The 25,004-nt window shown below is 40.4% G+C and overlaps 1 protein-coding gene across 1 annotated transcript in view; it reads left to right on the plus strand.

The window, feature by feature from the left end:
* The window catches only part of zda (peptidyl-prolyl cis-trans isomerase zonda), a 184,417-nt gene extending 159,791 nt beyond the window's left edge, over nt 1-24,626 (plus strand). The window contains exon 8 of the mRNA XM_067145935.2: nt 24,408-24,626. Within this exon, the coding sequence (XP_067002036.2) occupies nt 24,408-24,494 (87 nt within the window). The 3' untranslated portion in view covers nt 24,495-24,626. The remainder of the gene's footprint in view (nt 1-24,407) is intronic.
* Nucleotides 24,627-25,004: the final 378 nt, after the last annotated feature.

The following is a 25,004-nucleotide window of genomic DNA, read 5'->3' on the forward strand; positions in this document are numbered from 1 at the left end:
AAAACCTCAAAGGTACAGTTCTCTTAATATATTAGCATTTAACTGGGTGAGGCCTAGCGTGCCAAAACAAGCTGCTCGAAAACCTCAAAGGTACAGTTCTCTTAATATATTAGCATCTCATTGGGTGAGGACTAGAGTGAAGAAACAAGCTGCTCGAATACTCAAGGGTACAGTTCTCTTAATATATTAGCATTTAACTGGGTGAGGCCTAGAATGCCAAAACAAGCTGCTCGTAAACCTCAAAAGTATGAAAACAAGCTGCTCGAAAACCTCAAAGGTACAGTTCTCTTAATATATTAGCATCTCACTGGGTGAGGACTAGAGTGAAGAAACAAGCTGCTCGAATACTCAAGGGTACAGTTCTCTTAATATATTAGCATCTCACTGGGTGAGGACTAGAGCGCAGAAACAAGCTGCTCGAAAACCTCAAAGGTACGGTTCTCTTAATATATTAGCATCTCACTGGGTGAGGACTAGAGCGCAGAAACAAGCTGCTCGAAAACCTCAAAGGTACAGTTCTCTTAATATATTAACATCTCACTGGGTGAGGACTAGAGTGAAGAAACAAGCTGCTCGTAAACCTCAAAGGTAACTTACAGTTCTCTTAATATATTAGCATCTCACTGGGTGAGGACTAGAGTGCAGAAACAAGCTGCTCGTAAACCTCAAAGGTACAGTTCTCTTAATATATTAGCATCTCACTGGGTGAGGACTAGAGTGCAGAAACAAGCTGCTCGTAAACCTCAAAGGTACAGTTCTCTTAATATATTAGCATCTAACTGGGTGAGGACTAGAGTGCAGAAACAAGCTGCTCGTAAACCTCAAAGGTACAGTTCTCTCAATATATTAGCATCTGACTGGGTGAGGCCTAGAGTGCAGAAACAAGCTGTTCGAAAACCTCAAAGGTACGGTTCTCTTAATATATTAGCATCTCACTGGGTGAGGAGAAGAGTGCAGAAACAATTTGCTCGAAAACCTCCACCTCTCTTATCTAACAGGGTCCATGGCTAACTAAACCTCTTGGAGATTAAGTGTTGGTTTTTAAACCCTGGATTGTGGGTTTGACCTAGGTATTTCAGATTTCCATCTTATTAGATTCATTGATATGAGAAAGAATGTATTTTATGAGCAAAGCCTTACATGCTTGAGCAAATGCAAAGTTCTAACAAAAAGAAATATTGTAAAAGTAAGTTTCAGTTTGGGACAGCTATGACTTCTCTGTCTGCAGATATTTGCTATTGTATTTGAGCGTTGTTTACCTCGAGTGTTACTAGCTGTTGAATCGATTGATGTTTTAGTTAGTGGTAACACCATCTAGCAGAGCGAGAGAGCTCAGTAAGTGTAGTATTATTCCTCGTCATTTAGAACTTCATAGAAAACTACATTTAGTTTTCTTCCGACTCAGTGCTGTTAGGGCATCTGACATCAAGACAGCCATCTTTTACATCCACCTACCTTCAAGACTCTTTTCTCGTATTATATGTGGGCAGATCAGAAAGTAACGCACAATAATATTTTAAAGTTAAAAACTTCATCACTGATCCGTATTGAACTAATAGTTACAATGCTAAAAAGAGAAAGATGTTCCACCTATTCAATACAATAACACTGTTGCACGAATCAATGTAGCAACATATTTAATTTGTTATGGGACCGGTTTCGACATATGTCCATGTCATCATCAGCCTACACATGTTAAGTATTTTTAGAATAGTGCATTCACTAACATATTTTTCAGCAGTGATGTAGAGCTAGTATAAGCTATGTGTCCGTAAACTGGTTGCTGAACCTCTTATTCGAAGGAACGCGATGCCCCCGCATATTTTCAGCACAACAATGCACTTTAAACATCTCATAAACCGTTGGACATAATAGTGGCATTTAACACAGACAACTTGACACCTGAATGTAAGTGATTCTTGATAAACTCTAAGAACTGTATCCAGTTCCAACCTCTGTAAATGTAACTTTTGAAAGTAGCCTCTTAACCCCAAAACTGTACCATATGTATATATCTTAACATTAAGTAATTTTAGAATAGTGGCATTCATGTTTATTTAATGGCATTCTTGTTTAATTTTAATTTCGGTAGTATTTATGCTGTACAGTCGCTATTAAGTAGGTTCTCTAGCAGCTGAAGATGACCTATTTACAGATCAAAACCGGTACTGTCTTTTTATGTAAATAGTATTGACACTATGTAATTATAAAGTATTGATTAGGTGGAGAACTCATCCTTCATACTTGTACTTGAACAATCAATACGGACTATGGAACTAGTAGATTATAGTTTGACACCGTCAGCATTAATGTTGTGGCGTTTGTCACGAAGGGCACGCCAGAACTTAACCACAGTTTTAATGTAGGCTGCAGCATTCATAGTGGTCCCGTGTTTAACAAAGTCCACCAATAACACACCAAGCATGTCACAGAACACTGTCACAAGCACTTTCCTAGCAGACTGAGTCACTTCAAATTTTTTTCGTAGTAGGGAACCAGCATGTTTCCACTCCATAGAGGCCTGCTTGGTTTCGGGCGTGTAGTGGTATGCCCACGACTCCTCACCAGTTATGATTCCTGTCAGAAAGTCCTGCCCTTCTGTGGTGTAACGCGTTAAGTGATCCATGCTTGTCATTATTTGCTGGCCCTTGTGGTTGTCTGTCAGGTACTTAGGCAACCAGTGAGAGCACTAACTTTACGGAATTTCAGTGTGTGACGAACAGTGTCATACACTGCACCATAGAAGATATTGAACATGTGTGACAAGGTTCGCAGGTGCACTCGCCGGTGGTTCAAAATTGCTGCCTCAATTGCGTGGACATTCTGCGGAGTTGAAGCTGTACCGAATCACTAAGGTTCACACAGCCCTCTTGGAAGAATGCATACCACCTGGAGACATTGCTTCGGTCCAGACACTCGTCCCCATACACGCCATGTAAGTCCCTGTGTATTTCTTTCAGTGTATGCCCTTCGGCCCACAAATATCGAACTACACTTCACTGTTCTTCATACGTGGACGACAGTAACATCGCGCGCCATGTTTGTTTAGTACTTCAGGCTCTTCTTTTGCTAGAGCTGCATATGTAAACAGAATACCCTCTCTAGGAGAAACTTCAAACTGTATCGTCGTGAAATTTCAACATTCCAGCTGCAGCACTAGGGAAGAAAAATTTTATTGTGCATTACTTTCCGATCTGCCCTCATATTTATATCCCATTTTCCTTCTCGTTTCAGTGGTTATCTGAATTATCTTCTGGATGGAAAAATATTCCCAATGATGTTTGAAAGTTGCTGAAAAATGTTATAATTGCAAATACCTGTGTTACTTGTAAGGTAAAAGTGCAGAAAACTTAAAAGATTGGATATTATACAACTTACATGATGTAAAGATTTGTGATTCAGTTAATATTAATTGAGAAATTTGACATTTCCTGTTTTGGTCCCCTTAATATCACCACGCCATTAATCACTATCCTATTTCATTCTCTGGATATCCCTCAACTTAAATAATAAGTTTCGGGAAATTCTGCCACACGTCAAAGAGTTTAACCAACTTCTTATACGCTACAAGCAGCAGTCAGTGTGGACAGCTGCGATCTCATGTTTATTATCTGTCTGATTAGATCATCAAGGGCTATATGATTATACAGGTAATGGTGCCATATTGACGTGCACAAGGCATGAATATTGTTTATTTTTGAAGGGCGATCAAATTAAACGGGATTTTTGTTCCTGAACACCAACAGTTGGTAGGACTGGCTCTGCGCTTCTTCTATGCTTAGGCGGGACTGTTAGGATTGGGGAGAGCGTGCTGTTAGATATTTCCCGTCATTTCATCAGCGGTGCTCACGATGTCAGAGCAACAGGTGCACCCCTCCACTGCGCAACGCATAGTTATAAAATTTCTAGCTCGTGAAGGAGTTACAGCGGCAGAAATTTTCCAGAGAATGACTGCACAGTTTGCCTTGTGGAAAATCAGCAGCACGATCGCTGTCCTCGGACCATCATTACAGACAAAAATATTCGTGTGGTTAAAGATATTATAGACGCCGGTTGACAGGCGGGAGTGTCAGAAATTGCAAAACAAGTCTGAATCAGTTATGGGAACTGTCAAGCTATCATCACAGATGACCTACAGTTCCGTAAAGTGTGTTCCAGATGGGTCCCTTGCCTTTTGACCGAAAATCTGAAGTTGAGACATTTGGAGTTCTGTACTACACTGATCAACCTCCTTACAACCCAAACTTGTCCCCATTTGTTCGAACCGCTTAAAGAAGCTCTAGGAGGGCAATGATTTGAAGTTGATGAGAGTGTGGAAGACATTACATGTGACAAGCTTTAACAGCTTCGTGGAATTTTTAAGATTAACTTAAATATTAAGTACTAGATGTAATAAATTATGTATGTATTGAATAGGTAGACCACTTAAATATAATACTTAATCTTAAATATTTGCTACTTGAGTGTGGAAGACTTCGTGTGCAACTGGCTGGTGACAAGATCCTGTTCTTTTTATGATGAGGGCATCAAAAAGCTGCCCATATGCTGGGACAAATGCATTTCCAAAGCAGGAAACTATGTGGGAAAATAAATTGCAATTGCCTTGTGTTTTTCAATAAATGAATCTAAATAAAAAATAAAATCCTGTTTATATTTGATCCCCCCCCCCGTACGTATTAAGTTATTAATTTGGCAACTGACAACTTTTTGCAATACATTTTTACCTTAATTCTTTTAGTATTAAGAAAGATTTCCATTCACCAGTAATCCCTAGGGAAGGAGGATTCCTTTTCGGATCCTGGGAAAGTACAGTAACACTACTTGCAAAACAGAAAATTAAATTACAATTGAGTTAAAATGACTGTCAGGGATTTTACCTGTCATTGAAAGGAAATGGGATATTTAACATTTCATGTGCTCCAGTCTTCCTGTGGAAAGAAACGTTCATGTTTATTTCCACGTGTACTGTCTCACGTGGAATGTGCTCGTGTTGACTAATGTCCATCTTGTTAAAATGCTATCCACAAAGTCTCAACTGCCATGCCTCATATCAAACTTATGGATATGCTGTTTGATGACCTAGTTTAGTCATGTTTATTTGGTAGTCAGTTTGTGTACATGAGCATACGTTTAAGAGGTTGCGGGTTCAAATCCCACTGTCGGTAGCACTAAAGTGGGTTTCTGTGTTTTCCCATTTTCATACCAGGCTGTACCGTAATTAGGCCGGTTGTGATTGACTTATAATGTAACCTTGCATTATTAAGTTTTCTTGTAGTGAATAGGTGGAACCAAAATATATTTTAATTGAAGCCATAGTCACTTTCTTCCCCCGCCTAACCAGTTGTTACCATCTGTATCGGTGCAATGTAAGGAAAATTGTAAAGAATAAAAATGTTTGTGTATGAACAGAAAAAAACTGAAAGTTTAAGTGGAGTTAGAAAGAAGAGTGAATGAAAACTCAATTTATTGTTTTTAGTTAAGGGACGATGATTGGAGTGAGAGAACCCATTCTGCTGTACAATACTCTGTCCAGAGATGCGGTTTATAGAAAATACTTGTCGAGCAGTACGTGTGTAGCAAGTCCAGCACTACGAGCTGTACACGTCTGTTTACATCCAAGGTGATCACCAGGTCCTGCGAGAGTGTGCTGCCATCTTGAGTCCATGCAGTGACTTATTGAGGAGTTTCCCCAAGCTATGTCGAGCAATCATTGGACCAGCTCCACCTATCGCAACAGCAGAATAAAGAATGGCAAGACAACTGATGACATTCCAACTGAAATCTCTGAGGTTCTTTGTCTCGGTGTCATCCTCGTTCAGTTGGATTGTGAAGAAAGGCATAATGATACCCGTTTGGAAAGGCAAGAGAGATCTTTCCAAGAAAGTTTTGTAGCATGTTCTTGATAGCTGCCTTTGTAACATCAATATTACAGCCAGCCAGAGTGGTTTTGTAGATGAAAGCACCAGACAGCTCATAAAGAGGCATTGAGAGAAGAACAAGCTAATTCACACTGCTTTCTTAGATCTTAGCACAAGCTTTGTGCTGGAACTATGTTTGCCGTAATTTTAAATTTTTTGATATACTGAGATGTTGAAGGACCAGATTTTTCAGTGGATGTTGAGCCTTTTGTCCTGTTTAGGTAGAGCACACCATGTCTGAGTTTCTCTCAGATATCGTTGCTGCTGGTTTCTCAGGAGAGTCTCAAGTGGCACAGTTCCATGGATGGGAACGAATTCTGGGAAATATATCATCAGGTTGTGACTGTTTCTTATTGCAGTATTTCTGACAACTTATTGCAGGTCTTCTTTGGAAAATTACGAGGATTGGGGCAAAAGTCGTGGCAACTATTTTTTTCTTGTAGATATGTGAACAGATCACAAACGTATATATGTCGTGTGGAAGTTTTGCAGGCGTAGTGTGTTTGCAGAACAACATATGGCTCTGTGATAACTGGTAGTAGCGCAGCAAGGGCTGTGAAATCAGTCAGTTAGTGAGTGTTGTGCGAGATGGAAATAACCTGTGTTGAGCAGCGCGCTTACATCAAAATAGCCGTTGGAAAATAGCGATGGAATGTCACAGTCAATTAGTGGAAGCCCTTGGGAATAATGCCCTACCATACCGTACAGTAGCACAGTAGGTAGGAAAGTTTCAGCAAGGACGTGTGTCAACCAAGTGCAAGTGGCATCAAGAAATGCACCATGCACAGGATATTGCGTAATGAGCTGCAACTGTGCATAATCGCATTACGGTGGGTACCCCATGCACTGACGGAAGTTCAAATTGGGGTGCGCTACGCAATATGCTCCGACCACTCTGCATATTGGCAACAGGACACGATCAATTTTTGTCACGAATAATCACCATCGATGAATTTTGGGCCAGGGCATACAAACCAGAGCTGAAAGGTCAGTCCGCAGAGTGGCGACATGCTGGATCACCAAAGAGGCAGAAGGTCCGTCAGAATCCTTCCCCAGTCAAATTGATGGTGATTGTCGCGTATGACGTCAGGGGTGTCATTGTTTGCCACTTTGTTCCACATGGCAGAACAGTGACCGCACAGTACTACAGGGACTTCCTGGTGTACAGGTACGACGTGGCGTTCGGGAGAAATGTCCGGATCTTGTGGACAGTGCAATAATCCTGCATGACAATGCCAAACCACATAAAGCAGTGTGTAGGGCAGCTACTGCGATGTTGGGGATGGGAAGAATAGGAGCACCCACCGTACTCTCCCGACATTTCACCCTGTGACTTTGAACTCATTCAAAAGATTAAGGAACCACTATATGGTAGGCAGTTTGCAACACGAGAAGACATTGCTAATGTTGTGCACCAACAGGTGACCTGATTCACATATTGTGCGGCAAATGCTGAGGCAGATGGTATTCAGCGCCTCCCACATCGTTGGCAGCATGTGGTGTCAGTAGCAGGGGACTACTTTGAGGGACTTTAGGCCCAGGTTTGTCCTGTCAACTTTATGTGTACTGTGTTGTCATTCTTTTGCAGCGGGAAGGCTACATTGCCCTGTATACTACCGTAATAAATTAGTGTGTTACGATATTTCTGTGCTATTCATTGTCCACACATGTAGTTAACACTTGTCCTTTCGTCTGTATATGTCACATTTTACAACCGGTCTGGTATCTTCAAGAAAAAAATAGTTGCCATGACTTTTGCCCCAACCCTCGTATTTCATCAATAGATATTTTTCTTACTTCATGTCTCATTGATAATTTGTTTGCTATTTTTTCCACTTGTGTGATAATTGGCTTTAAGGATGTTTGTTGTATAGAGAGAGGGTCTGGGCCTTGGTCCCATCACTTCTGAAGTTGATTTTACTAATGAAACAGTTATTTTATTAAGAACGAAGCTATTCTCTTTCATTATGGACTCAGTTAATATAATTTACAGTTTTCCATTTCATAGCATATAGAAGGAAAAGTGTAAGCACTGCCAGCACTACCGCCGCGTCGTGCAGCTCACGTTTAAAGATGTTTGCAGCAGCTGGACACTTTGGAGTATTTTCCAGACGATTTAGCTCTCTTCGTATCTCCTTTAGGTGGAAGAAAAATTGACACTTCAAGTAGTGCAAAACAAGTTTAGGTAGCAAAAACAACATGATCTTCACAGCATCCCAACTGCTAAGACTTCACTTTAATAACATCTAAAGACTCAAAACATATATCATCCCACAAACTTTTAGTACACAATAGCTTTTCCACAACAACCTTTTCCACTCGAACAGCACATTATAAACACTCTTGGTTCACGTGTAAAATAATTGCCTGTCTGTGTAGACCCGTGTTAGTGAAGCAGGTACCGGTACATTATTAGTCAGGTTGCCGTGGAGAAAAGGTAGGCATAATTTACACTGCATTGTTTTTGAAATATTTCACACTCTGCATCCAGCTAAATGATACACTGAGCATTCTTTGCGAGAACTCTGCTCAGTTGAGTCAAGTAAACTGTTTTCCCAGTCTGGTATTTGAATTTAATTGTAAAATTTAATATATTGAATTTTCAGTATTTGAATTTCATCTTCAAGATTCACAATTTTTTCCTTGATTTTATCTTCAGCTTGTATTTTCACTGCGAGAATGTGCGTATGATTAACGAGAGACATTAATAGGGATTCAACTCGGTACTGACAGTTTCTGCCAGAGGATAAAGCAAGTTTAGTTGGTATGCAAATGTAGAAAGTCAATAGTGGATGGATGATCATCGCAACTTAGTGATCGCAGGATACCAAAATGGCGTTCAAAAGGTTCTTGATTAAATTTTCCAGTCATCATCAGGTCATGACTGTTTCTTATAGCAGTATTTCTGGCGACTTAATCTTCCCGTCAAAACGTAGCTGTAATTGTTTTTCCACAGATATTCATAAACTTCTAAAGTGCTTTCTAAGGTAACTCTCAAAGACCCCCAGCGTTCTTTGCAAACTGAATGTATTTTGAGTATCTCTGGGGTCATTCTGCCACTTCGCTAAAGTGTCATGTGCCTGTGATCCTTTATATAATGCTTTACTCTGGTTGGATGAATTTAATGCATCAATCAGGCAGTTTAAATCATTGGTAAAAATTTTCCGTTGCTTCAGTGTCTTCTAAACCCCATGAATTAATACCCCGATAGAATTCTATAATTTTTTTTTTCTCTATAAGTCGGGCTGAATGGCTCAGACGGTTGAGGCGCTGGCCTTCTGACCCCAACTTGGCAGGTTCGATCCTGGCTGAGTCCGGTGTTATTTGAAGGTGCTCAAATACGTCAGCCTCATGCCGGTAGATTTACTGGCACGTAAAAGAACTCCTGCGGAACTAAATTCTGCACCTTGGTGTCCCCGAAAATTGTAAAAGTAGTTAATGGGATCTAAAGCAAAATAACATTATTATTATTATTATTATTATTATTATTATTATTATTATTATTATTATTATTATTATTATTATTATTATTATTATTATTTGCATAGTTATGTACGGACAGTCGTATTATTTTTTAGGTTATTTCATGAAACATGTGCTGTATAAATATATTAATATGAGTTTATTGGATGTAAGAACATGTAATTAGTAGACACCTTGGACTACACCCCAAATTAATAAACATGATAAAATTGACTCTCACCAATACCAAATCAAAAGTGAAGTTTAGGGGGAAACTTCAGAAACATTTGAAATTAAAACTGGACTATGGCAGGGAGATGGGCTCTCACCACTATTATTTAATTGTGCTCTAGAAATGGTAATGAGGGAATGGTTTAGAAAATGTCCCCTCAAAATTGAGATTGGCCGAAAAATCAAAATAAATTGCCTGGGTTTTGCTGACGATTTAGCAGTACTAGCAGTGGACATAAAAGAAGCAAAAACCCAGGTATCAGAACTTCAAAACATTGCAAATAAAACTGGCCTCAAAATATCATTTGAAAAAACTAAACAAAAATTATGCCCCGAAAACCAACACAGCTAAAAGAAGTTGCCATAAATTATAATAAAATCAAAATAGTAACTCAGTTTAAATATCTTGGAGAAGTAATAAGCCCCCCCGAACCCCACGGCACTACAGTCCATGAAGGGCCTTGGACTACCAAGCAGCCACTGCTCAGCCCGAAGGCCTGCAGATTGAGGTGTTGTGTGGTCAGCACGACGAATCCTCTCGGCCGTTATTCTTGGCTTTCCAGACCGGGGCCGCTATCTCACCGTCAGATATCTCCTCAATTCTAATCACGTAGGCTGAGTGGACCTCAAACCAGCCTTCAGGTCCAGGTAAAATCCCTCACCTGGCCGGGAATCGAACCCGGGGCCTCCGGGTAAGAGGCAAGCACGCTACCCCTACACCACGGGGCCGGCGGAGAAGTAATAACACATAACCTAAATGAAAAAATCTCAATCCAAATAAGAACAAATAGATAGCTAAAACACAAAAATTAACATGGGATATCTACAAAAAGAAATGTCTATCAATATTATTATTATTATTATTATTATTATTATTATTATTATTATTATTATTATTATTATTATTATTATTATTATTATTATTTAATCTCCAAAGTGCTGTGAACCCTATTTTACCATAAGGTATGTTAGGGTTGTAGTTTATACAAAATATACAATTTCTCTGATAAAATTCAAAATACATAAACAGCAAAATAGACATGAACAGAAATGGAAAAATAAAAGTATGATATACAGAATCCTTAATATTAAGAGTACCGTACTAATATTTGAAAATACCAGATCATAATATATACAATACATATCTTAAACAGCTAATAAGCAGACAGTATCAAATTACATATGTTTAAATACATGGTCAATAAATTCTGAAAATTGAGAAGTTGAGCATTTTTTATAAAACATAAAATTTAGTGGTTTTTCAAAATAGCAACTGCAAGTTAACAAATGCATCTTGAGTTCAAAACGTGTTCTCTCAAAAGCAGGACAGTTGAACAGAATGTGTTCAGTGCAGAAGCACAGTGAGCCATTTTGTGTTGGAATTTTGAATCGCTCGAACTAAGCATTGAATTTACTATGACCTGATAGCACTTGAGTTAAATTGAAGTTGCACACTATATATTTACATCCCAGCCTACTATATACATTTGGAAAAAACAAGTCTTTGGTTACTGAGCCATTTTTACTTGCTAACCACAGTTCATTCCAGCGAGAGAGCATTTCATCCTTTACGGTTCTTTTGACAAAATAAGTTGGACATTTAGTATAACTCTCTGACAAGTTAGAATTAAAAGCTTCTTTGGCCAATTGGACAGCTCTTTCATTCCCTTTTATGGCGGAATGAACTCGCACCCAACCGAAACATATATGTTTATTGTACTTTGATATATTCTCTCTTACAAGTACTGCCAAATTGTGTAAGTTGTATTCATCTTATATGGAGTTCAGCGCCGCTTCTGAGTCACTGAGTATAGTCGCACACGTATTTTTGTTTATGCACCACTCAACTGGTTTCAAAATTGCAAGCAGCTCGGCTTGAAACAGTATTCCTTTAGTTCTATTTTCTCAGAATGAACTTCGTCTTCACCCTCATATACCACGAAGGCGCAGCCCACTAGTGTTCCGCTGCTGTAAATGCGAGAACCATCTGTGTATATTGAATGGGTGTGATCTCTGGTACAGGGTTGGTCAAATACAGAGCTCATATAATCTGCTGGATGTCCGGCGACAGTATGATGTTACATGTTACAAACTTCATATTTGGTCCGTATTGAAAATGTACATCAATTTAAGATTATTAAAATTTTATTAGTCAACCTATTTGTATCTTAAATTGATGGCAGTATGATGTGCAGGAAGTTCAAGTTCCACTCCTTCCAAATCCCGCGGATGTATTCTGTTCTTACAGTTGACATGCCGAGTCCTGTGAGATGCAGAGGTTCTAAGGGCAGAGTCTGTCAATATTGTACGGTAAGCGCGTGCGATGCGTAACACGAAACCTCTTTAAATTTGAGACAATTTCTGTTGTGCCCATTTTTTATGCAGAACATGTTCGAAAGCAGTGGCACAATAAAGCACTATTGGTTCAACAGCTCCACAATATATAATCTTCAAAATTTACGAGTTTAGTCCCCAGGTGGGTCGTGCTACCATTGTCAGGCTCTTATACAATTTGGCTGCTTTGGTTTCCAAATGTTGAAAGTGCGGTCTAAATAAAAGTTTGCTGTCTAAAACTATTCCTAGATATGTCATGCTATCTACAATATCTAATTTTTGGCCATCTAGTTTAACCACCGGCGTCTAAATTTCCTTTTCTTGGTGACTAGCATAGCAACAGTCTTAAATGCGTTGAATTTCAATTTGTTGTTCTATAAATAAATACAAAAATAAAACACTACAACACAGTTATAAAACTGGAAGCTACATATGCAGCAGAAATACTTTTTTTAACTGAATAAACAATCAAAGACTGACAGACTTCAGAAAATTGAAAGGAGGATTGGAAGAACCTGCATCAACAAAAAATACCAGAAAGATGGACAGTGGCGGTTAATACCTAACAAAGTCGTGTACAAAGAGATAGAACCCATTACAGATACTATGTGTAAGAGGAGACTGGGATTCTTTGGACTATCATGAAGATGCAGGATTCGAGACTGCTGAAACTAGTACAACACAATCTCATCTCAAAAAATACCACAACAGGATGTAAATGGATCAGAGAAGTAAGAGAGGATCTGAAGGAAATAGGCCTTACAACAGAAGACACCACAAATAAGATAAAATTGAATACAAAACTCAAGAATACAAACCTACGCCTTACCCTTACACAAAACAAACCAACAACACGCATATTTTCAACTGAGGAAAGGGCACGATGGTCGGAGCGTCTGAAGAAGTACTGGGAGGACCGCAAAGCCCAAACAATCCCTTCATAGAGACCTGAACGACGGACTGACTAAAGTGATCCTATGTGGTCATAAAATAATAATAATAATAATAATAATAATAATAATAATAATAATAATTTAATTATGACCTGTATATATGATTAGAGCCCTGCACGGATATACAAAATTATATCCGCTTCCGTACTTCCTTCATCCCCACCCGCATCCTCATCCGCATCCGCAAAATGGATATCCGTGGATAATTTAAATATTTAACTACAGTATATTACACCCAAGGTGTTGAAACAGATAGATCTGTTAACATAATACAATAGGCCTGATACCTGGCACCAGAACCCCTAGTCACAGATTATGAGGAATTTTCTCTCGAGACATTAATTGCAGGCAGGAGCCAGTTAGGCTTAGGTCGGATTTACGGCTTTGTGGTTTCAAGGCTCTTTATATATCACTATTCTTCCATACCAATGTCAAGAGTCACCAACCACAAGCAAAAACAGGAGTATATCTGAGTGAACATCAATAAACGTCATTATTTAGAAATTATTAGCAAAATTATCCGCACCCCTTGTGGGTGGGGGATGTAGATGAAGAATACACCCATGGTATCCCCTGCCTGTCGTAAGAGTTGACTAAAAGGGGCCCAAGGGGCTCTCAGCTTGGGAGTGTGGGTTGGCAACCATGGGGCCCTTAGCTGAGTCCTGGTATAGCTTCCACTTACTTGTGCCAGGCTTCTCACTTTCGTCTATCCTGTCTGACCTCCCTTGGTCAACTCTTGTTCTTTTCTGACCCCGACGGTATTAGAGTATTCGAGGCTAGGGAGTCATTCATTTTCATGCCCTTCGTGGCCCTTGCCTTTCTTTGTCCGTTACTTCATTTTTCGAAGTGACAGATCACTACTTTTTTCTTCTTTTTTCTCTTTGTCTACCCCTGTGGGTGGGGAATGCAGACGAAGAATACAACCATGGTATCCTCTGCCTGCCGTAAGAGGCAACTAAAAGGGGCGACCAAGGGATGATCAAATTAGAACCATGAAACTATTTATGATTAGTACCACCACGCGGAAAACACCATGGGTTGCCTTTACTTGCGTGTAGTACCTCTATGTTGGGTACCAAATAGGTTTGTGATTAGTAGCAAATGTGGACACGACGGCTTTTACAGTACCTGTGATTAGTAGCACTATATGAGCGACACCATGGTTCTGGCTTGCCCCCTATACGAGGAACACCACAGGATCGTTGGAGTCCCTGTGTTTGGTACACTTAGGTGATGAACACCATAGGTTTGCGTTGCCTGTCAAGGGCGCCACAATGTGCGAAACACATTAGGTCTGTTATACATGTACGAACTTCATTACCTGTGAGTCGTACCATAATGTATGGAATACCGAGAGTCTGCGCTACTCTTGATTAGTACCGCAACATAGGAAATACCATGGTTCTACTTTTCTAGTGCTAAATGTGATAAATGACCTGGATTTTGGACCCGTTTCGAGAAAGAGCATATTCTAATCGATTCAACATCGTGCTATAGAAGCAGTCCCTCGGTCCGTACTACTATTGTTTTGTGCCAGCTTCTGTTCATATGAGGCACTGTGGGTCGGATCCACTGATCGTTTTAACTTCATATTAATCCATCCATTCATTCTTTGTCCTCATGCTTTGAATTCTGGTCAGTGGAGGATTGGACTTTTTAATTTCTCTTCTCATTTTGTACCATTAGGTGCCTATAACCTCAATGTTAGGCCCCTTTAAACAACAAACATCAATCAGTCATCTAGCAAAATTATCAGCACTGCCGTACAGTTTGTATCTGCCAAGACACTAACTCCATGGATATCCGCAGATATATCCACGGATATCTGCATCCGGCTCTATATATGATGTATAATCCACTACAGTATTGTGCAAGACACTGTAATATCCAGAATAACGTGTCTTTGGCACTAGATAGTTCCTTACATTGTAACTATGCTATTGTTCACTCCAGAATTTATGAGAAAATATGTTGTGTCACATTCTCCTAGAAGCCTGGCCAGGCAGCAAATATAAAGAGGCAGTCTTGTTGGTTAGTTGGAGTTGTTTTGAGGAGACTTACGTGGAAATCATGTTAGCGAGTGTTGAAGTATGTGAATTAGTTTTATTGGGTTGATAGTTGACATGCAACTGTTGCAGTCTCTTCTTATTCTTTTGTAGTAGTTTTGCTTTATGATGGCAGCTTATGAGCTTATGCCTGTGAATATGTGTATATTATAACGTGTAAATAAAAACAGTGTGCACAAGTGATAGCATTTTGAGTGCGTCTTTGTAGATACATCAACGTGTAACTTGAGAAATGCTCCATTGTCCGTCATACATCAGAACGTGAATTATAGCAGCTTTTTGCAGCCATGGTGTAGACTAATTACTTCTGCAAAAATGTGCTCTAGATGAAGAACCTTCACACAGACAAAGGGAACATAACACTGCTGCACAACCTCTTCATAGTTCATTAGTGTGGAAATAAAATTTAGTTTTATAAATCAGAATTATCGTTCTGCAATGCGATTTTATTTTACGAGAACATGTTCAGTTCCTTGTATAAATTACTTTCACAACACACAATTATTCACAGTAGCAAATGACACTACAACACTCCATAGCAGAGTATCCTGAAGTCGATTCTGACAAGTACAGATATCAACAACACTGACTCGCGCACTGTAACGTGCACTCTCTTGAATTCACAGACTTCACCTCGGAGCCGAACAGTTACTCGCAGTCCATCACTTGTCTGAGTCCTAAGAACCACTGTTTTTTTTTCGAGGGGGGGGGGGGAGCCCGCTCCCCCCGCGTGACCAACGACTCAATCTACATGGCCTGCGACGTGCTATTATTTCTAAGAAGAAGAAAGAGATAGCAGGGAAGAGTGGGAAGTGATACAAGGAGTATCTGCCTGTTTCCATGTCAGACACGCTACCAGGCGATATTGTATTAGGTATATGGTATTGAAGTTTGGTATTGAAGGGACAGGGAAAAACCACATAGGCAGAAAGAAGAAAGAGCCTACATGTAAAACCTGACATCTTTTGATAGCACATGCAAGGATGTGGGCTGGAAAAAGACCAGAGGTTGTGTCAGTTAGGAACAGGTAACATGCACCAAACATAAACCAATTCCTTGCCATTCCATCGCCTGGGGATCAGTCCGTCTGGGCACTGCTGTGACTAGCACGGTCCTTGCCGGCTGCGGAGCCATGCGTCGAGTACCACTAGGGCCCGTCGCACGACTCCACCTCCTTGGGGTACCTCGTACCCAGTCTCCTATCCCGGAGAATGAGGCCAAGCCCGCCGCGGCGGGGGCCTCCTGGAAGGGGGTGGGTCATGGCGCCGGGCCTCCCTCCTCTCTGCCCGCGCCATGGCCCTGTAGACTGGGCAACTGCGGTGGGAGGCCTGACTTCACTGACTGACAGCTCGATATATATACTATTTGATCAACCATCTAGAATGGAAGGGGGTGGGTCATAGCGCCGGGCCTCCCTCCTCTCTGCCCGCGCCATGGCCCTGTAGACTGGGCAACTGCGGTGGGAGGCCTGACTTCACTGACTGACAGCTCGATATATATACTATTTGATCAACCATCTAGAATGATCGACTTCTGGAAGAGTTCTTACAACACTCTAATGGAACACACTCGAAACATCGATCGACCAGCTAGTCGAATGGGTACTCGTACTTTCGTTTTCTGTTTACTAATACACATGGAAATATCTACAACATTCGTAATGTCTCTACGTGTATCTGGATAATAAAACCTTACAGTAAGTTTCCAGAACCCTTCATATATACCAAATTGTAGTACAATAAGTCTAACATACGAACATTATGGAATTTTCTACCGCTTTCGACTATCTAGATTTTGAGGTTAAACTTATACACAATACGTATTTGAGGTTATACAAATTTATACTACATATTTACAGGGAAAGCATGTACTAGTCATGTTTAACATTTAATAAAAGATAATTTAGCATAATAATTGAAGGTTTTATACCGGTTACGATGTACCTACAACACTATCATATTTCTTAGGTATCTTGAACTCTACTCTCCTTGTCATTGTCCAGGTCTCACTTCCTTATTCCAGACAGTTTACTACACTCTGGTAGACGCAATGCCCTGTTGCACGCTCTTGCTAATCTCGATGTCCAGCTTTGTATTCCGCATTAGTTCACTCCCTCGGCATTAGAAAGTCAACAATTTCAAGGCTTTGGCCACCAATTTTTACAACACCTTTCCCTTATCTTTCTCCTCTTGATATCACCAGGGTCTTGCTTTTCTTTGTGCTGATTTTCTTACCATACCGTTCAGTTTTCTTGTTTGTACCCCAGACCATAATACTGTGAGCAAATGATAATAAGCCGGGCTGAGTGGCTTAGTCCGGTAGTATTTGAAGCCACTTGTCGGCAGATTTACTGGTGCGTAGAAGAACTCCTGCGGCACAAAATTCTGACTCCTCGGCCTCTCCAAAAACCGTAATGGTTAGCGGGACATAAAGCCAATAGCATTATTATTAAATAATAGCAACTTCATCTCCCCATTCCCATAGGCTTCCTTTGTCTCATTTACAATTTCATCTGTAACCATTAGAAACTCACTCCACTGTCTCAGTCCAGTTTCATTTCTAAACCATTCTGTTTTTCGAAACAGAGTCTGACACAGTTGCACTATTTCTACAGTTTGTGTACCCAGTCTCTTTTTGATCATGGTTTCCCACACCTTCCGCCTGGGAACACTATCATATGTCTTTATTAGATCTATGAATGTCATATTCACAACTCTCTTCCGTTTATTGCCTCATGCTGGAGATTGGCTCCACTGCAGATCTTCCACTTCTAAAGCCATACTCTTCCTTTAGCGACTCTCCTTCTACCTTTCTTTCCATTCTCCTTTCTGATATTCTTTCAAGTATTTTTGCCGCTTGTGATAAGAATATAATTCCTGTATAGTTAACACTTTTTTTGTCCCCCTTCTTAAAGACTGGTATTAGTATTCCCTTTCCCCAGTCTTCTGACACATGTTTCTGTCTCCATATGCACTTTCACAATCTGTACACCGTTTGTAGTCCAACAGGTCCAGCAGCTTCTGTCATTTTCACACTAATTTCATCCAGACCTGGTGCCTTCCCCTGTTTTCATTTTAAGGACTGCTAATTCCACATTGACCATGTTCACACTTTCTGCAGTGCCCAAGGAACTGTGCATCACTTGCAGCAGGGTACGCTGCATTCCTCTCACAAAGCTCAACTACTTTTCCTCCTTCATTCCTTTTCCTTTATCCATATGGTCCAATTACTTCTTCCTTTCCTTGTTTTTTTGTTTTCCACCTGTGCATTTATGTCTACCATGATAATCACTTCCACCCAATTATCTCCTTTTCTAATTTCTCTAGGAATTCCTCAATATCTTCCTCTTTGTTCCCTGTCTGTGGTGCTTGCACCTGTATGAAGTCGTTCGTTCATTCCTCATTCCACGTCTAATTTTCATTATCCTGTCACTGAGGTACCATTCTCTACCACATCCACATACTCTTCCAGCTGTTTTGAAATTAAAAGGCACATCCCCTTTTTCATCTCTTGGCCGCCACTCTAGTGTAGGGTATATCCTTTCCTCATTCTTTTCTTTCCTTTTCCCTTCCATTTAACTTTCCCGAACCCCATAATTTGTATACCCTGTTTATAAAATCCACCGCTTGTGCCTTTTCTGTCAGGGTCACAAGGTTGATTATGATGTTGGCTACTGGTCGCCCATTTTTTACACTTTCTCCAGTGCCCAAGGAACTGTGCGTCAATTGCAGCAGGGTACGCCCTAACCTTTTCCGAGGCAAGTTCAGAAGTACCAGGCAGATTGTGAATGTAGAAATTGAACAGTGCAGGAGAAACAGCTGAGTCTTGTGGCAGGCCATTGTTAGGTTTGTGATTTTTACTCCTGTTGTGTTCATAATAGACTAGAAATAGTCTGTTACTTAACATGTTGTCAGTTAGCATTGTAGACCTGGCTAGGTGATCATTAGAGACGAGAATTATAGGCACTAAAATCAGTTAAAATAGGCAGGCATATAGGCTCTTAAATTAGCCAAAATAGGCATATAAATAGGCACTAATGCGTAAAATAGGCAAAAAATAGGCATGAAAAAATACTTATAATTCAATAACACGCTCAATTACTATAAAATGAATTTACAACAAGCAAAGTTTCAATGTTTTCAGGTAACAATCTTGTTCTCCTGTCGGACAGAATGTTTTGTACTGAGAGAAATCTCGTAACATCACAGGAAGTGATTGGACAAAACTTCAATGAAGCCACTTCATCTGGTTTTAGTTCAACTGCTTTTTCTACCACACCTCGTAGCACCCTGGCTACTTTTACAGTCGTTTTCCATCATGGACTCTGCTGCAGGACTCTTATGGAACTTTTTACTGACAGCGGCTACCTTTACAAGATATTAGAATCATAGCGTATTGACGGTTTTCACTTTACAAAGGTGAAAAATGAGAGTATCCTCCTCCTGACGGTTTTCACTTTACAAAGGTGAAAAATGAGAGTATCCTCGTAATTCCTGACTTCTTCCACAACCCTTAATGACTCCACCGGGGGAAAGCCACTCGTCTCCTACTCGGTGATTGCTACCGGCAGCTTGTTGAAGTCTGAAGATGCTCCAATTTATACAGGGAGGATATTAGCTTCCATCATTGCAGTGCACAGGTCTATAGAAAATTGTTGTTGGTCGCTGCTCAGTGGACTGGTAGAAAAGCTGCTATGACAACGCTTTCTGTACTCGTGTCAAATGCATCGTGGTATTTCTATGTTGATCTATTATTATTATTATTATTATTATTATTAAAGCGTCTTTATTGTGGCGAAGTTAGGGCTCCCGGCCCTTTCTTACACTTAACCACTTCATGTATATACAATGTGATTTTTACATAAAATTTAAACATATGAAATTTTTACAACCTAAAGTATAACTAAAGCAACTAAAGTATCACTAACTAAACTAAGGTGAGTAAAGTATAACTAAATTATATACAGGAACACATTGCAATAAACAACCATATTCACTCTCGATCATTCATCCCATTCACACTGAAGAAAGACTGGAAGTGGTATTTTTTCACATTTGATCTGAAAAATAATAAAATTGACTTAAATTACAATGTTCTTATATTCCTAAAGCTGGGCTAATTGGCAATAATGCTTAGTATAAACATAATAATGGCGTATGGCCTCTGGAGAGGTCTGGTGCGGGTCTTTTTCTCGTAGACGGCCTATTAGGCGACCTGCATATCTGTGAAGATGAGGGTCTTACCTAGGATGATTTCTAATGTTGAATACGCCACACACACCCAGCCCCAGAGCCATTGGAATTAACCAATTAAGGTTAAAATCCCCGACCCGACCGGGAATCGAACCCGGGACCCTGTGAACCTAAGGCCAGTACGCTGACCATTCAGCCAATGAGTCGGACAGTATAAACATGCATTTGTTTCATTAAAACAAGAGAAAGACTATTAGAGGTGATGTTTCTAGAAGACAAAACTTTAAAGTAGGAACAAGAGAATTCGTAATTTACATGGAAATATGTCCTCAAAATGTTCAGTTATAATCTGGCAGTTTCCTGTCGAGTTCACCGGGTGAAAAAATCATAAAAATGACTCGAAACGATACCTGAGTAGCGTAGAGGAGAGATCCTTCCTATATGCTTGTTAGAAACTTACCAAGCGGCCTCTAGCAGTATTCTTACTTATATAGAAGAATTAAAACGGAGGCACTAAAAATCTCAGATTTGTGAACATTTTATATGTTGCTATTCGCCTGCTTTGGTCACCTGGGTCAGCTGTCATGAAGACTATTTTCTGTTGCCTGCAGTAGATCCTGCATCATGTGTGCCCACAAGGCTGCCACCCTCGTAGAAAATGAGAAAACCGCGTGATTTGAAATTGTCGTGGCATGCACCCAGAAACTTACTTTTTGTCACAATTTAGCAAAACTCTAGATGGGATGCTAGAGCTTACGCACCCCAGACTCTCTTTGCTTGCTCCCCCCCCTCAGCACAACGGGTACAAACCGGACCTCACCAATCCAGACCAACGGTCTTTCCAATAGCCTGGTCTTCTAAAGATAGTCTTTGTAGCCTTGTTAAACACGCTGTGACATCGTCCAAGCCATGCCATCTTGTATGTCTAGCCACATTCGATCTTCAACCTATGTTTCACGAAGGCATAGCAGAACCGTAATAGAGTTCACTAGAGCCTACACATAGCGCTGGTGAAAGTTACTCACGATTTTTAAAAATTACAATTCAGTTGTAGTCCGCTTCTGTGGTGTAGTAGTTAGCGTGATTAGCCGCCACCAATGTAGGCCCAGGTTCGATTCCTGCCTCTGCCACGAAATTTGAAAAGGGGCACGAGGGCTGGAACGGGGTCCACTAAGACTTGGGAGGTCAACTGAGCAGAGGTGGGTTCGATTCCCACATCACCAGGCGAGTAGGCCGTGCGGTTAGGGGGCGCGCAGCTGTGAGCTTGTATCCAGGAGATAGTGGGTTCGAATCCCACTGTCGGCAGGCATGAAGATGGTTTTCCGTGGTTTCCCATTTTCACATCAGGCAAATGCTGGGACTGTCCCTTAATTAAGGCCACGGCCGCTTCCTTCCAACTCCTAGACCTTTCCTATCCCATCGTTGCCATAAGACCTATCTGTGTCGGTGCGACGTAAAGCTCCTAGCAAAAAATAAAATTCCCACCTCAGCCATCCTTGAAGTGGTTTTCTGTGGTTTCCCACTTCTCCTCAGGGAAATGCAGAGATGGTACCTAACTTAAAGACGTGGCCACTTCCCTCTTATTTGCCTGTCCCTTCCAATCTTCCCATGCCTTCACAAGGCCCCTGTTCAGCATAGAAGGTGAGGCTGTCTGGGAAAGTTACTAGTCCTCTTCCCTGGTTGTATTCTCCGACCCAAAGTCTCACGCTCCAGGACACTGCCCTTGACATGGTAGAGGTGGGATCCTTCGCTGAGTCCAAGGAAAAAACCTACCTTGCAGGGTAAACAGATTAAAAAAGAAAGAAAGAAAGAAGGAAGGAAAGAATGACAGACAGAAATAAAATATTGCAGTTGTAAATCTCTATTTTCGCGGGAATTGAATCAGAGTTCAAATTACCGATTTTTAATTTTCATCCACTCTGTGACAAGAGACCATCGGCGTTCTAACTCCTCGTTCAGTAATAAAATGACTATCTACATTTTAGTACAATATAAGTTATTGAAAGTTCACAACTAATGTAGCATTGCGACAAAATAACTTTACACAATACGTAAATTAATAGGCCTATAAATGCTACAATGAAATGCGATTGTAGTTCAGTAACAAAAAAAGATAAAAGGAACAAACAAACTTACCAAGTTTGGCAGAATACTACCTTTCCATCCATAGTGAAATAGGGATCCCATGTGATCCACAGCTTCAGCCAGTAGGACTTCGACGATTTTTCTTTGCAATTACATTTTTTACGTCACGCCGACACAAATAAATCTTATGGGGACGATGGGGTGGGAAAGGCCTAGGAGTGGGAAGGAAGCGACCGTGGCCTTAATTAAAGTACAGCCCCAGCATTTGCCTGGTGTGAAAGTGGGAAACCACTGAAAACTGTCTTCAGGGCTGCTGACAGTGGGGCTCGAACCCACTATCTCCTGGATGCAAGTTCACATCTGCGCACCCCTAAGCGCATATCCAACTCGCCTGGGTATTGCCACAGACACCCTTCCTCTTCACAATAAATCTCAACACGTTCTGAAGATAAAGCTTACGCGTCCAACAGTTCATATCGAGGAGGAGATATAAGGGTTTGAGGTTGATTGGTTCTCGCATATGTCTTAGAATGTTGGAGGGGTTGAAGGCTTCGAGGTCAAATTGTTCCTTGTTTCTCCTGTCGGAAATTTCCCAAGAACTATTTCTGGTGACTTCCAAGAATTCCCATTTTTGTTCGTGGGGTAAACAGATCATGAGAAATGAGAAGATAACTGTCGAGCACATCACTTACAATATAACGCACTGGAAGAAAACCGGCTTCTTTAAAATAGATTAAAAATGCATCAAATAGGCAATTATACTCCAAATAGGCACAGACCCCTGAAATAGACATTTATAGGCACAATAAAACCAACTAAATCTAGCTTAAAGGAACCTGAAACGGATTTATATCTCAAAAGCCTACGTTTGGCAAATAGACAAATTCCCATCTCGTGATCATTTGCTGTTGATCAGAGGTCGACAAGTCACTGTCTCTATGATCAGCAGCCGAGATCCAATTTCTGCCTAACGTTCCACTGTTGAATTCTACAACATGCTGACTTGTAAGGTCCGCTTTGCAGACTTCTATGGTGTCTAAGCATAGGGGAGTGGTGTAGGACACCTCTAACAGTCCGACGTGCTCGGGATGCTCCATTCTGCCAATATGTCGGCTGATGGATTCATCGGAATAAATGTGTGTCGTTGCTATGTTGATGGCTTGTTGATGAACACCTTAGTTACGCCCTGTTTATTGGAAGCTTGGAGGTCAAGCGAAGAGAGATTAAAAGTAATGTTACGTCCTTTACCACTGAGATCGATGGCTGCAGTCGCTTAAGTGTGGCCAGTATCCAGTATTCGGGAGATGATGGGTTCGAACCTCACTGTCAGCAGCCCTGAAGATGGTTTTCCATGATTTCCCATTTTCACACCAGGCTGTACCTTAATTAAGGCCACAGCTGCTTCCTTTTCACTCCTAGCCCTTTCCTGTCCCATCATCACTGTAAGACCTACCCGTGTCGGTGCGACGTAAAACAACTTGTAGAAAAAAGTCCTTTACCGAGGTTTCCTTCGTATGGGTAATGTAGTCTCATTATGTACTGTGAGTAGTGAGTAAAATAAAATACTACAAGAAGTTGCTGATTGTACATGAGGTAAAACAGGCTACAGAAAAGGTTGGTGTTTCTGAATGTAACATACAATGTTGGCAGAAAAACGAAGAAAAGTTTAAGATTAGCAGTACATCAAGAAAAAAATTCAAAGGAAGAAAGACAGGAAAATTGAAAAAAAAATTGATAGGCTCCTTACTGAATTTATAAAGGAGAAACAAAACCAGGGTTGTCCTACAAATTGCAGAGTTAATACAATGAAGGCATTGGAGGTAGCACGTTAGTTAAAAGTTCCAGGAACTGAATTTAAGGAAAGCCTGGGGTAGTGTAAACAAAGGCTGCAGCATTCGGAACCAAGTTCACATCACACTACTATTACGCAATGCCTGCCAGCAGTTTTACGCCAGTGAATTGGTCAACTATCAGCATCACTTAAAAACCTTCTTATCTTGGTCATAGGAGAGCTGGAATATGTTGTAATTCCATTCATTATTCAATTTCTCCTGTAAATATCCTAGGAAAATTCAGGTTTGTCTTATATTTGGGCCAATACGGTACATTTGTTTCCCTCTCCGTGATCCTGTGTGTGTTAATGTTATTTCTGTTTCATTGTTTCAGTTCTATCAGATGCGGTGGGGAGTCGTGTTTGGCAGCATCGCTGCTATGGTGGCTGGAGTGGTGGCATACCGGTACAAATTTTTATAAGTGTTGAAAATGTGTTAATTAGGAAGATGAAAGGATCATATAACAGTTTTGTATGCTTCTTTCATTGCATGTTTATATGAACTGTTTTTATATCTCTAGTATATATTAAATGTGGTTGTTATTCCAGAAAAATTGTAAGTTTATAATTATAAAATCTATCATTCCCGTTGGACCAGCAGTTGTCCTTATTTCAATCCTAACCAACTCTGAAATCTTATGGACGACTTCTCAGCAAGAGGCTCACCCAACTTGGGTCATGTGTTACAGAGGCTGTTGGTTTCGTTGGTTTGATTTATCATCAGCAGTGTCATTACTACTCCAACTAAAGGTGGTTAAATATTAATAACTTATAAAAAAAGTAATGGATATTTACAAAATACATGTGTAAGAGAAGAGAACGTGAATAAAAACCTATGTATACATTTGAAATGACTCCCAGATAAGCAAAGGAAATGTAACCTTCAGTTTCTACCAAGAATATAGGAAGACTTCAGATATGAGACATCTACA

Source organism: Anabrus simplex, chromosome 4 (genome assembly GCF_040414725.1).
Source record: "Anabrus simplex isolate iqAnaSimp1 chromosome 4, ASM4041472v1, whole genome shotgun sequence".
Taxonomy (NCBI): domain Eukaryota; kingdom Metazoa; phylum Arthropoda; class Insecta; order Orthoptera; family Tettigoniidae; genus Anabrus; species Anabrus simplex.